Here is a 14,423-nt window from a genome sequence, read left to right on the forward strand (position 1 = left end):
ACGGGCAAGAACACGTTTGTGGAAGATGCTTCAAACTGAAAGGACCCCTGACGGAGCACATGCAGCTACACACTGGGGAGAAACCATTTAGCTACAATGATTGTGGCAAATACTTCAGTCGGACAAATGCCCTTACGAACCACATGCAGCATACGGACAAGAAAAGGATGTACAAGTGACCTGCGGAGAAAAAGAGTCTATTATATCTATTATTTTAAAAAAATGATTGAAGACCAACATACACTTTCAAGTCTACTCATTTTATTTCTTTCAAAAATAAAAAGACTGTGGGCCCAAAAAATTATCATATTTTACTTTGAAAAACAAATCACATGAGGCATTTACATCAGAACAGTGACAAAATAATACCTGCTCTTTCTGACATGCATGTGCTTCTGTGCAACTGGTGCCACGTTAAACCTCCACAGCTGTATTCTTATTAGAGCAGCAGGGGGAAACAGAAACCTACTTGTGTAAACAATACAACAAAACAAAAATATGACCTATACACTAAACACAAAAAAACCCCAGAAGTTTTGGTTATGTGAAACCACAATAAATAGCCTGTCAAAATGGTTTTGTGGCGATAAAGAGGGATGATGTGGAACTCTACCAAATGGGTTTTAAGGTGGAGACAATAGGTGGCCATTAAAAAAAACAAAAAAACAATGCATTTGGTGCAGTGTCCTCCAAAGATCATGTATATGGCAGTGTAGAACACAGGAGTGCCTCTTGATTTTGGGTCTCATCTGTCCGGCCGGATCATACCCGGTCTGATAAGCATCATTGGCCGATGGTGGCGCATCATATGTGGGCCAGGCATCATCTGCATGTGGCCCATTGGTGGTCGCATACCTGGACATACAAGACAGCAAACATCTGATATCTGATTTTACTTGGTTTTCACATTGTACCCTAATCATGGTCCAGTATACATGTCCCTTATGGACTATTATGAATACATCACATCAAATCTTGGTGAAAAATATATCTCAACGCTATGACTTTGACCAGGCATGAACTGTTCTTGTTCAGTGAAGATTTGTGAGTAGCAGCAGATACATTTTGGGTGAGAACTTCATTTTGGGTGATTTGATTTGAACTTGCACATCTTTAATTCAATGCCCATCGAAAATATTTTTTTAGACACACTCACACACACGTTGTTTACATCAACAATTACATGATGTAGGTGTTGGGGCAATAATCTCACCTCCAGGCATCATTCCATGTGGTGGGGGCCCCATCATTTGCATCATATGATGACCATGTCCACCCATAGGGGGCCCGGGCACTGGTAGCATGCCTGGGCGTGGAGGGCCACCTGGGGTTCACAAATTACAATTTAAAGCTCAGTCCCCAACAAGTTATCAGTATCTCATTTAAATATAAATCATTCTCAAAATACTAGACTAGCACTGTTGTGGTTGGTCCAGTCTACGTACCGATGTTTGGAGGAGGGAGCATGGCTCCGCCTGGGGGAGGGGCTCCAGGGAATGGGGTAGGAGGGATCTTACCGGACTGGAAGGCAGCCGCTGAGGAGGAAAACACAAGGCAACATGTTAACCTATTGTAGAGTTGACAGTCGCTGGACCAGGGCGCTATCCCTGAATTCACTACGTCTGTGTCCGACGTGGGATGGCACCCATGAGGCCATCGGAGACGCACGTGTTCACGTGAGGGACTTCGTATAGAGAAGCATGGGGACACGCACGGGGGTAGTGTAGCGACCTTAAAAGATGTTCAGATCTCTTGGAGTAACGGCTAAGGTGTTGGGTTGACAGTCGCTGGACCAGAGTTCGAATCCAGGTCACTGCTACCCCGAATTCGAACGCTACACGCTTATTATGCAAGTATGGGTGTGTGGGGCTTGTGTATGTTTTGTATCTGCACAAACTGTTGCTTATAAACGAAACCGCATAGAATCGGCTGAATGTTTAGCTACCCCCTTCATATCTGCTTACTTGTTTTATCGATGAGGCTCTGTGCCTGCTCCTCCATCCATTTCTGGTAGTAGTCTTTCACATTCTCTTTATGCTTTCGTCCACTACAGTGAGTCTTTCTCACCGATGGCTGTAAAAATATAATGTTCAATTTAATGTTAATACAGGGTGCAATTTATGATGTGCTCGCTATTGTTAAAGGGTGCAGAGACTGAAAATTAGTCTGGCTTACCGAGTCATGTGTAAGGTACGTATCACAGTAGTCACAATAAAATCTGGGGGATACAAAAAAGCAAGTTAACCAATTCACCGAAATCAAAAAAAAAAAAAAAAACTTTAGCTGGGCCATGGACCAGAACAAACTAGCTTGGAGCAGTGCCTTATAATTTTTACTATGCAAATAGAATGCTCTGGCTGGGAGAGTGAAGAAGATGCTAGCTAGTAGCTCTCGAAAACCCTTCTTAGTATGTAGGGTTTTCAGCAGGTATATTTCTCTACAGTTGGCTCCATGGGGGAAATTCCGACCCAAGTTAAGCGCACACGAATGGACTGTAATTCCCTTTTATGCTCTTCTCTCTCTTTGTATTCTAACCTTGAACTTATGCTATTCACCAGCTGTTAGTTTGGGGTGGATGTCAGCGAAATTAAGGTGTGGCAGGGGTGTGTATTTTTTGTTAGTTTTTTTCCTCCCCAATTTCGTGATATCCAATTGGAAGTTAGTCTTGCCCCATCACTGCAACTCTAGTACGGACTCGGGAGAGGCGAAGGGCGAGAGCCGTGCTTCCTCCGAAACATGACCCCGCCAAGCCGCACTGCTTCTTGGCACAATGCTTGTTTAACCCGGAAGCCAGCCGCACTAATATGTCAGAGGAAACACCGTACACCTGGCGACCGTGTCAGCGTGCATTCCGCCTGGCTCCTGTGGCAGGAGTCCCTAGCGCATGACGGGACAAGGACAACCCGGCCGGCCAAACCCTCCCCTAACCCCGACGACTCTGGGCCAAATGTGCGCCGCCTCATGGGCCTCCCGTGCGTGGCCGGCTGCGACACAGCCTGGGATCGAACCAGGATCTGTAGTGACGCAACTAGCACTGCGATGTAATGCCTTAGACCGCTGCATCACTCGGGAGGCAGATACACTGTATTCTGACCATTACGCGGAAGGAAACCATGAATAAGGTTGAGCGAACCTACAGGTTCCAAGTGGAAAAATAATAACACCATTCTCCATGCACTGTAATTTATAAATTGTTAAAGAGATAGGTAAAATGAGAAATGCTTAAATACAAGCACCTAACAAACAATGCAGTTAAAAAAAGTATAAATAACCCAAAAAAGAAGAATAAGAATAAGAAATAAAAAAGTAAAAGTAACAAGTAATTAAAGAGCAGCAGTAAAATAACAATAGCAAGACTATTCACAGGTGAGTACCGGTACAGAGTCAATGTGCGGGATCACCGGTTAGTTGAGGTAATATGTACATGTAGGTAGAGTTATTAAAGTGACTATGCATAGATGATAACAACAGAGAGTATCAGCGGTATAAAAAGGGGGGCAATGCAAATAGTCTGGGAAGCCAGAAGCTGTTTAGAAGCCTCTTGGACCTAGACTTGACGCTCCGGTACCACTTGCCGTGCGGTAGCGGAGAGACCGGTCTATGACTAGGGTGGCTGGAGTCCAACAAATTTTTAGGGCCTTCCTCTGACACCGCCTGGTATAGAGGAACTTGAAGCACTCAACCTGCTCCACTACAGCCCCGTCGATGAGAATGGGGGGGTGCTCGGTCCTCTTTTTCCTGTAATCCACAATCATCTCCTTTGTCTTGATCACGTTGAGGGAGAGGTTCTTGTCCTGGCACCACACGGCCAAGTCTTTGACCTCCTCCCTATAGACTGTCTCGTCGTTGATCAGGCCTACCACTGTTGTGTCATCGGCAAACTTAATGATGGTGTTGGAGTCGTGCCTGGCCGAGCAGTCATGAGTGAACAGGGAATACAGGAGGGGACTGAGCACGTACCCCTGAGGGGCCTCCGTGTTAAGGATCAGCAAGGCGGATGTGTTGTTACCTACCCTGACCACCTGAGGGCAGCCCATCAGGAAGTCCAGGATCCAGTTGCAGAGGGAGGTGTTTAGTCCCAAAGTCCTTAGATCTGTTGGGGCGGTGTGCAAATTGGAGTGGGTCTAGGGTTTCTGGGATAATGGTGTTAATGTGAGCCATGACCAGCCTTTCAAAGCACTTCATGGCTACAGACGGAGGTAATTCAGGCAGGTTACCTAAGTGTTCTTGGGAACAGGGACTATGGTGGTCTGCTTAAAACATGTTGATATTATAGACTCGGACAGGGAGAGGTTGAAAATGTCATTGAAGACACTTCCAGTTGGTCAGCGCATGCTCGCAGTACACGTCCTGGTAATCTGTCTGGCCCCGCGGCCTTGTGAATGTTGACCTGATTAAAAGGTCTCAATCACATCGGCTGCTGAGAGCATGCTCACACAGTCTTCCGGAACAGCTGGTGCTCTTATTTATGTTTCAGTGTTATTTGCCTCGAAGTGAGCATAGAAGTAGTTTAGCTCATTTGGTAGGCTCGTGTCACTGGGCAGCTCTCGGCTGTGGTTCCCTTTGTAGTCTGTAATGGTTTGCAAGCCCTGCCACATCCGATGAGCGTCAGAGCCGGTGTAGTGCGATTCGATCTTAGTCCTGTATTGATGCTTTGCCTGTTTAATGGGTCGTCCGAGGGTATAGCGGGATTTCTTATAAGCTTCCGGGTAAGAGTCCCGCTCCTTGAAAGCAGTAGCTCTAGTCTTTAGCTCAGTGCGGATGCTGCCTGTAATCCATGGCTTCTGGTTGGGGTATGTACCTACGGTCAACTGTGGGGAAAACGTCATTGATGCACTCATTGATGAAGCCAATGACTGATGTGTTGTACTCCTCAATACCACCTGAGGAATCCCGGAACATTATCCAGTCTGTGCTTATAAAACAGTCCTGTAGCTTAGCATCCGCTTCATCTCACCACTTTTTTTATTGATCAAGTCAATGGTGCTTGCTTAAATCAGGAGGATAGAATTATGGTCAGATTTGCAAAATGGAGGGCAAGGGAGAGCTTTGTATACATCTCTGTGTGTGGATTAAAGGTGTTCCAGAGTTTTTTCCCCCTCTGGTTGCACATGTAACATGCTGATAGAAATTTGGTAAAACTCATTTCAGTTTCCCTGTATTAAAGTCCCCGGCCACTGGTAGTGCGCCTCTGGATGAGCATTTTCATGTTTGCTTATGGCGGAATACAGCTCATTCAGTGCGGTCATAGTGCCAGCATCAGTCTGTTGCGGTATATAGACAGCTACGAAAAATACAGATGAAACTCTCTAAGTAGATAGTGTGGTCTACAGCTTATCATGAGATGCTCTACCTCGAGGCAAACCCTCGAGACTTCCTTAGATATCGTGCACCAGCTGTTATTTAGAAAAATACATAGTCCACTGCTCCTTGTCTTAACAGATGCTGCTGTTCTGTCCCGCCGATACAGCATGAAGCATTAGATATTACAGTTTTGAATATCCCGTTGGTAGTTTAATCTTCCGCGTAGGTCATCGATTTTATTTTCCAAAGATTGCACGTTTGCTAGTAGAATGGAAGGAAGTGGGGGTTTATTATCGCAGTCCTGATGTTCAGAAGTTATTTTTGGTCATGATAGGCGGTAGCAGAAACATTATATACAAAATAACTTACAAACAAAGCAAAGAAATTAACATAAACCACAGTTAGGAATACATAAAAGGTCAGCCTTGTTCTCCGGGCGCCATCTTATATATAGTTCATAGCTTTGATGTCTTCACTATTATTCTACAATGTAGAAAATAGTAAAAATAAAGAAAATCCCTGGAATGAGTAGGTGTGTCCAAACTTTTGACTGGTTACTGTATATATTGTTTTTGGGGAGGGGGTTGCATGTTATTTTGGCATTAATATGTGTTAGTTTTTTTTTGTAAAATCATTGAGTTAATAAAGCCACATACAAACATGGTTTCTTTTTGCTTTCTTGAGTAAGGCAGCTCCAAAATGCAAGTGTTTCAGCCTAGCTCAGTGCATTCTGTGGTGGTGGGGCAGTCAGTGGAAAAAAAAACGGAGCACAGGGGTTGGTAATGTTCTCCATTTGCACCGTGATAGGCTCAGTGTTCTGTCACTCATGGGGACACTATGCCACCACCAAATCAAAGGGTAGAGCTCACAAATTCAAGCCCCTTGAGTGCTGCCAGAGAGTGATATTAGAAGTGCCCATCCAAAAAGGCTCAAGGTCATTGGCCACAGAAAACATTTTGTAAAATCACGCTATACGTACAGAAGTTTGATTGGACTGATCAGGTCAACATCATACATTCAAAATCTCAGCTAGCAGTTATTATCATGAATCAAGTCGACAATCTACTGCCAAATCCTTTTTCATCCTTGTCATATGAAGAGAAATGATAGTTAAAACGTATCGGTGCTCATCGACCATAAACGTTACACAACAACTTGAAAATCGCAAATTCAACAATGAGTGTTTTGGAAGGAATCAGTGGCTACCTGCAAGCATTGCAAAGCAATCACTAGCCTGCTATTCAGTAGAGTGGGTGTGTGGTCTCAAGTCTGGGTTTAAGGGTCTTTTTTCCAAGCTTAAAAGGATAAACATTCAACATTGGCCATGCGGTCAATCCAGCATGACTTCTGAACACAACTCTGAAGAATTTACGCAAATATTAGCGTTGTAGCTCTCACACTGTGACTGTGTGAAATCACCTCCCCAGCCATCCTATTGTGTGTATTGACATTCATTCATGTTGCACTGTACAACTTTACCTAAGGATTGAGGATCAATGAAATGGGGTATCAGTCTACTCAATACCCAAGATATTTTTCCCAACGTCCTCCTCAGTTATCAGACTGCAGTATTGTTTTTCCTCAAGAAGTGTTCAATACACATAGGTTGACAATAAACGTGGCTCAATTCACAGTTGTTTCAGAGTCCCGCAATAAGAGCTACGACGCTAATGTACTCTGGGTGTCACTGAGTAGAAAGACAACATTCCAACCTCGTTTAGCATGATCTATTCAATCAATTCTACAATTTGCATCACTGTCAATTACATACTAACCGCAAAGTCCACTATTGCGGCTAATCCTTATTGTGGCTAGCTTCACATAGATGGGTCCGACCAACATTAATCAAATAAGAACTGTCTTATAAATTAGGTTTATTTTAGATGATTAGGGTCGTTTTGCTATGTTTTTGGGGAAGAACATTGTTTGCATCCATGAGCTAGCTAGCTTTCTTTTAATGACCATCACTGTAGGTGCACGAGACAACTTTACCAGCATCATAGCACACTTATCAATGAATCGTTGCGAAATATGAAATACGAGTGATAGTATAATCAATGTGTAATAACTACATAAAAATGTATGAATGTATTAAATTATTATTTGATGTGTTGTTATGTCAGGTCCTGATTGGTCAACAAGCTTATTTGACACGTCAAATAGTGTTATTTGACACATGAAATAATGTTTTGACATGTATCTTTTTTGACACGCAAAGACCCAAACAGCGTTCCATAGAAATCCTGGTTGAGAATGAAATGACTGAAAAAATGAACGAAACAGCACAGCAAGTGAGTAAAAGAAATAGGTTTTGATGAAGTTTTACTGGTAACGGGGACATTACTTTTTGGTCAGTGTGGTGTGTATATCTGTAACCTTTATTTAACCAGGTAAGTCAGTTCAGAACAAATTCTTATTTATAATGACGGCCTACCCTGGCCAAATCCGGACGATGCTGGGCCAATATGAATCCGCCCTATGGGACTTCCAATCCAGGCCAGATGTGATACAGCCTGGATTCAAACCAAGAACTGTAGTGACACCTCTTGCACTGAGATGCAGTGCCTTAGACCGCTGCATCCATGTGTGCGTGTTAACTAAAACTGTACTAGAATGCTTAAAAGGCCGCTAAAAGGACGGAAAATATTGCATATTGGTATCGGCCAAAAATGTCATATCGGTGCATCACTAGTGTGTACATGTTTTTGTACATTTTTTGTTGTTGTTTATCTGTCGGCCCCAGCCGCGAACTCAGGCTCTGTGTGTAGTTATCCGACCCTCTCTGCCCATTCATCGCCATTTTACCTGTTGTTTTAGCTTATTAGCTGTTGTTGTCTCACCCAGTGTTGTCTTAGCTAGCTCTCCAAATCAACACCTGTGATTGCTTTATGCCTCGCTGTATGTCTCTCTCATATGTCAATATGCCTTGAATACTATTGTTTAGGTTAGTTATCATTGTTTTAGTTTACAATGGAGCCCCTAGTTTCACTCATTAAACCTCTGATACCTCCTTTGTCCCACCTCCCACACATGCGGTGACCTCACCCATTATAACCAGCTTATCCAGAGATACAACCTACCTTATCATCACTCAGTGCCTGGGCTTACCTCCGCTGTACCCACACCCCACCATACCCCTGTCTGTACATTATGCCCTGAATCTATTCTACCACGCCCAGAAATCTGCTCCTTTTATTCTTTGTCCCCAACGCTCTAGGCGACCAGTTTTGATAGCCTTTAGACGTACCCTCATCCTACTCCTCCTCTGTTCCTTGGGTGATGTGGAGGTAAACCCAGGCCCTGCATGTCACCAGGCACCCTCATTTGTTTACTTCTGTGATCGAAAAAGCATTGGTTTCATGCATGTCAACATCAGAAGCCTCCTCCCTAAGTTTGTTTTACTCACTTCTTTAGCACACTCCCCCAACCCTGATGAACTTGCCGTGTCTGAATCCTGGCTTAGGAAGGCAACCAACAATTCTGAGATTTCCTACCCAGCTACAACATTTTCTATCAAGATAGAACTGCCAAAGGGGTTGCAATCTACCGCAGAGATAGCCTGCAAAGTTCTGTCATACTTTCCAGGTCTATACCCAAACAGTTTGAACTGCAAATTTTAAAAATTAACCTCCCCAGAAATAAGTCTCTCACTGTTGCCGCCCAGACCTGAATCCAATTGAGAATCTGTGGAAAGAACTGAAAACTGCTGTTCACAAATGCTCTCCATCCAACCTCACTGAGCTCAAGCTGTTTTGCAAGGAGGAATGGGAAAAAATTTCAGTCTCTCGATGTGCAAAACTGATAGAGACATACCCCAAGCGACTTACAGCTGTAATCGCAGCAAAAGGTGGCGCTACAAAGTATTAACTTAAGGGGGCTGAATAATTTTAAACGCCCAATTTTTCAGTTTTTGATTTGTTAAAAAAGTTTGAAATATCCAATAAATGTCGTTCCACTTCATGATTGTGTCCCACTTGTTGTTGATTCTTCACAAAAAAAATACAGTTTTATATCTTTATGTTTGAAGCCTGAAATGTGGCAAAAGGTCGCAAAGTTCAAGGGGGCCGAATACTTTCGCAAGGCACTGTATATCCAGCCTGCCCTGCCTATCTAAAGTCTTCGAAAGCAAAGTTAATAAACAGATCACTGACCATTTCGAATCCCACCGTACCTTCTCCGCTGTGCAATCCGGCTTCCGAGCCGGTCACGGGTGCACCTCAGCCACGCTCAAGGTACTAAACGATATCATAACCGCCATCGATAAAAGACAGTACTGTGCAGCCGTCTTCATCGACCTGGCCAAGGCTTTCGACTCTGTCAATCACCGTATTCTTATTGGCAGACTCAATAGCCTTGGTTTTTCTAATTACTGCCTCGCCTGGTTCACCAACTACTTTGCAGGCAGAGTTCAGTGTGTCAAATCGGAGGGCATGTTGTCCAGACCTCTACCAGTCTCTATGGGGGTACCACAGGGTTAAATTCTCGGGCCGAATCTTTTCTCTGTATATATCAATGTCGCCACTCCCTGATCCACCTCTACGCAGATGACACCATTCTTTATACTTCTGGCCCTTCCTTGGACACTGTGCTAACTAGCCTCCAAACGAGCTTCAATGCCATACAACACTCCTTCCGCACCCGCCCGCCCGCATAGCATCACCACCCTGGACGGTTCCGACCTAGAATATGTGGACAACTATAAATACCTAGGTGTCTGGCTAGACTGTAAACTCTCCTTCCAGACTCATATTAAACATCTCCAATCCAAAATCAAATCTAGAATTGGCTTTCTATTTCACAACAAAGCCTCCTTCACTCACACCGCCAAACTTACCCTAGTAAAACTGACTATCCTACCTATCCTCGACTTCGGCGATGTCATCGACAAAATAGCTTCTACTGAGCAAACTGGATGCAGTCTATCACAGTGCCATCCGTTTTGTTACCAAAATCACCTTACCACCCACCACTGCGACCTGTATGTTCTAGTCGGCTGGCTAGTTTGGCCGCCTTTCCGTCCAGTTCCCCGCTGCCAGTGACTGGAACGAATTGCAAAAACAAAAACAAAAAAGATTGCTGAAGTTGGAGACTTTTATTTCCCTCACCAACTTTAAACATCAACTATCTGAGCAGCTAACCGATCGCTGCAGCTGTACATAGTAGAGGTCGACCGATTAATCGGAATGGCCGATTAATTAGGCCCGATTACAAGTTTTCATAACAATCGGAAATCTGTATTTTTGGGTGCCGATTTCCGATTTTTATACCTTTATTTAACTAGGCAAGTCAATTAAAAACACATTATTTTCAATGACGGCCTAGGAACGGTGGGTTAACTGCCTTGTTCAGGGGCAGAACGACAGATTTTCACCTTTTCAGCTCAGGGAATCTCGTCCAACGCTCTAACCTTTACACGCCACGAGGAGCCTGCCTGTTACGCGAATGCAGTAGAAGCCATGGTCAATTTCTAGCTAGCATTAAACTTATCTTATAAAAAACAATCAATCATAATCACTAGTTATAACTACTAATCCAGTTTAGCAGGCAATAATTAACCAGGTGAAATTATGTCATTTCTCTTGCGTTCATTGCACGCAGAGTGAGGGTATATGCAACAGTTTGGGCTGCCTGGCTCATTATGAACTAAATTGCCAGAATTCTACATAAATATGACATAACATTGAAGGTTGTGCAATGTAACAAGAATATTTAGACTTAGGGATGCCACCCATTAGATAAAATACCGAACGGTTCCGTATTTCACTGAAATAATAAACGTTTTGTTTTCGAAATGATAGTTTCCGGATTCGACCACATTAATGACCAAAGGCCTGTTCCTGGTTCGAGACCAGGTAGGGGCGAGGAGAGGGACGGAAGCTATGCTGTTACAATAACAATACTGTAGTGCCTATAAGAACATCCAATAGTCAAAGGTATACGAGAGAAATAGTCCTATAAATATTATATTAACTACAACCTAAAACCTCTTACCTTGGAATATTGAAGTCTCATGTTAAAAGGAACCACCAACTTTCATATGTTCTCATGTTCTGAGCAAGGAACTTAAACGTTAGCTTTTTTACATGGCACATATTGCATATTGGCACATTTTACTTTCTTCTCCAACACTTTGTTTTTGCAATATTTAAACCAAATTGAACATGTTTCATTATTTATTTGAGGCTAAATTGATTTTATTGATGTATTATATTAAGTTAAAATAAGTGTTCATTCAGTACTGTTGTAATTGTCATTATTACAAATGAATTAAAACATTTGTATTTTTTTAAATCACCAGGTTAATCGGTATCGGCTTTTTTGGACCTCCGATAATCGGTATCGGCGTTGAAAAATCATAATCGGTCGACCTCTAGTACATAGTCCATCTGTAAATAGCCCACCTAATCTACCTACCCCTATACTGTTTTTATTTTATTTACTTTTCAGCTCTTTTGCACACCAGTATCTCTACTTGCACATCATCATCTAGCTCATTTATCACTCCAGTGTTAATCTGCTAAATTTTAATTATTCGCTCCTATGGCCTATTTATTGCCTACCTCCTCATGCCTTCTGCACACACTGACTTTTTTTCCTACTGTGTCATTGACTTGTTTATTGTGTTATTGGCTTGTTTATTGTTTACTCCATGTGTAACTCTGTGTTGTTGTCTGTGTCACACTGCTTTGCTTTATCTTGGCCAGGTCACAGTTGCAAATGAGAACTTGTTCTCAACTAGCCTACCTGGTTAAATAAAGGTGAAATAAAAACATTTAAAACATGTTTTTTTAAAGACTGTAAATGAGGCTAAATGACCTGTTTCACAGCCAGAAAAAGCTCCGCTGATAGCCAGGTGTAGCAGTGGTAAGGTGTTGGGACAGCTTTATGCAGGCCCTAACAGATTGTGGGCAATCTCACAGTTATAGTGAAATTAATGCATTGTTTCGTGTTGTGTAGTGGCTTTGCTGGCATGTTATGCCTCACCAAGATTTACATGCTAAAATTGCCACTGGAAAAGACACGGGATCTCAGCCATAAGAAGTTAAGACTCACGGAAACATCCGAGGTGACACATTCGAATTTGGCACTTCAAGCCGAAATATATCATACTTTGACTAAAATTATGACTTAGCTACATTGTTGTGCAACATCATGGGTAAGCTCTGGCCATCGTCTTTCAGGATGAAAAAGTGGATTTCTACTGGTGTGGGCGTTTAACCGTTTGTTTATTGAAAGTTATTCCTCGCTAATATGAAAGATGCATTCAGTACCCCAAGCGATGCGTTTTAACTTTCAGAACGAGTCGGGGATCTTTACAAAAAGATACTATCATCAGGCGCTAAAGCAGTTAGCGTCTATGAATGGGTTAGCTAGCTAGTCTAGATAAAACATATTTCACATACACAATTGAACTTTAGTTAAGACAAAGGAGATCATTACCACGATATGGCATAGCTAAATGAGAACAAATAGCTTAGTATCAAAACAGCGAACTGGCTAGATGGGAATGAATAATGAGCAAAATGGAAACGCTAAAGGTCGTAATGCTAACGTTTACTATTGGGGGGCAGACACAAAATATACACAATCTCGATTTAAAAATAATCGTTCCCAAACATAAGTTTTAAAACATTGAAACATGTAAATATTGCAGGTGACGCAGCGATAAAATACTTGGAAATAACACTTGAATTGAGGGATTTCGCAACTTACTTAGGCATATTTTTGTGTTCTTCACGAGACGCTCAGTGAGATCATTTCCTGTGTTGAGGGTTGCCAGGCCTTCGCAAATGTAAATTGGTCATAAGGCCTGAAAACCAGCAGCAATATTAGTTTCCACTTTTATCCAATAAACCCTTTCCCATAACGACCTCGAGGGAATTAAGAAATAATATAGACTTAATTTAATTCGGTTTTCATTCAAATAATAATTATTGAGAGCTTTGCAAGAGAAAATATAATTCTCCTTTATTAAACTAGCCAGATCATTTTCAATTTCACTTGTTCTGGCTGCTATGATTAAGCTGGTTGGTTCGAGCCCTGAATGCTGATTGGCTGACAGCCGTGGCATATCAGAACGTATACCACGGGTATGTCAAAACATGTCTTTTTAGTGCTTTAATTACGTTGGTAATATATTTTATGGAAAAGGGATTGGAAATAGGTGGCTCCATAATGACCAAACGAAGTAGCCTACCTACAACTGGCAAAAAGTTGTCACAAGGTGCTCTGTCTCCGTGACTCAGCTGGCTGCTGCAGAGCTCACTCAACCAGTGCTCTCAACACACACATAGACACCCCTCCGGCCCTCCCCATTATTCATTCACTTACTCACAGCCTGATAGTCAGCAACAGCAGGTCACAGTGGGAATTTTTTTTTACATAAGAGAAATTCCATGGCGGCCGCGATGCAATTTAGAAATAGCCCAAACCTCGCAACCAATACATTTTAACCGGTGATATCGTTTTCTTTAGTAACCAATTTTAGGAAAATGTGGACATGGCAACCCTGCCTGTGTTCCCACTTTCAATTGTTCGAAAATTCAAAGGTTGCCCATAAATAGTTCCGCCTAATAATTTACATACTTTTTCTCATCACAAATTATGATTTCCCTGTGGAGAGTTGTTGATTAGTCTAATTAATAAATGCAACAAAGGACTTCTGTTTATTTAATTGTGTTTTTCCTTAGAATGACCCAGATTATTGTTTTGAAACCATCATTAGCTAAAGAAAAGAAAATTAAAATAACAATTCAAATAGCAACAGATGACCGATGACAAAGTCCGCACCAAAGACAGTTTTAGAATTCATTTTAAGATTATTCTATTGGTTTAAAAACAATCCACGATTGTGCACCCCAAAAAATGTCTGACATGCTTCAAAGGCACTAGCCTTTTAACACTAGCCTTTTAACTATCCCAAAGCCTAGGACCAAGAGGCATGGAGAGGCAGCCTTCAGTTAGTAATACCCAGCCTCTGGAGTAGCCTGCCAGCAGAGTATGTGAGCAGAGCTGAGAGTGCCCAATTTGACTGGAGCGTTTGGGCGAGACTTGAGCATCGGCCTTCTCATCTCGTCCAGTAGAGCTCACTTGATGAGCTCAGGGCATGCATTTGTAGT

General features: G+C 42.4%; 1 protein-coding gene across 1 annotated transcript; it reads right to left on the reverse strand.

The window, feature by feature from the left end:
* Nucleotides 1–241: 241 nt before the first annotated feature.
* On the reverse strand, nt 242–13,153 carry LOC112254179 (U1 small nuclear ribonucleoprotein C). The gene is made up of 6 exons (XM_024426475.2): nt 13,018–13,153; nt 2,176–2,218; nt 1,965–2,073; nt 1,446–1,535; nt 1,214–1,324; nt 242–855 (listed from the first exon to the last, which is right to left on the reverse strand). The coding sequence occupies exons 1-6, from the start codon at nt 13,023–13,025 to the stop codon at nt 746–748; spliced, it is 471 nt and encodes a 156-aa protein (XP_024282243.1). The 5' UTR covers nt 13,026–13,153; the 3' UTR covers nt 242–745.
* Between the last annotated feature and the right edge of the window lie 1,270 nt (nt 13,154–14,423).

This window comes from Oncorhynchus tshawytscha, linkage group LG07 (genome assembly GCF_018296145.1).
Source record: "Oncorhynchus tshawytscha isolate Ot180627B linkage group LG07, Otsh_v2.0, whole genome shotgun sequence".
Lineage (NCBI taxonomy): Eukaryota > Metazoa > Chordata > Actinopteri > Salmoniformes > Salmonidae > Oncorhynchus > Oncorhynchus tshawytscha.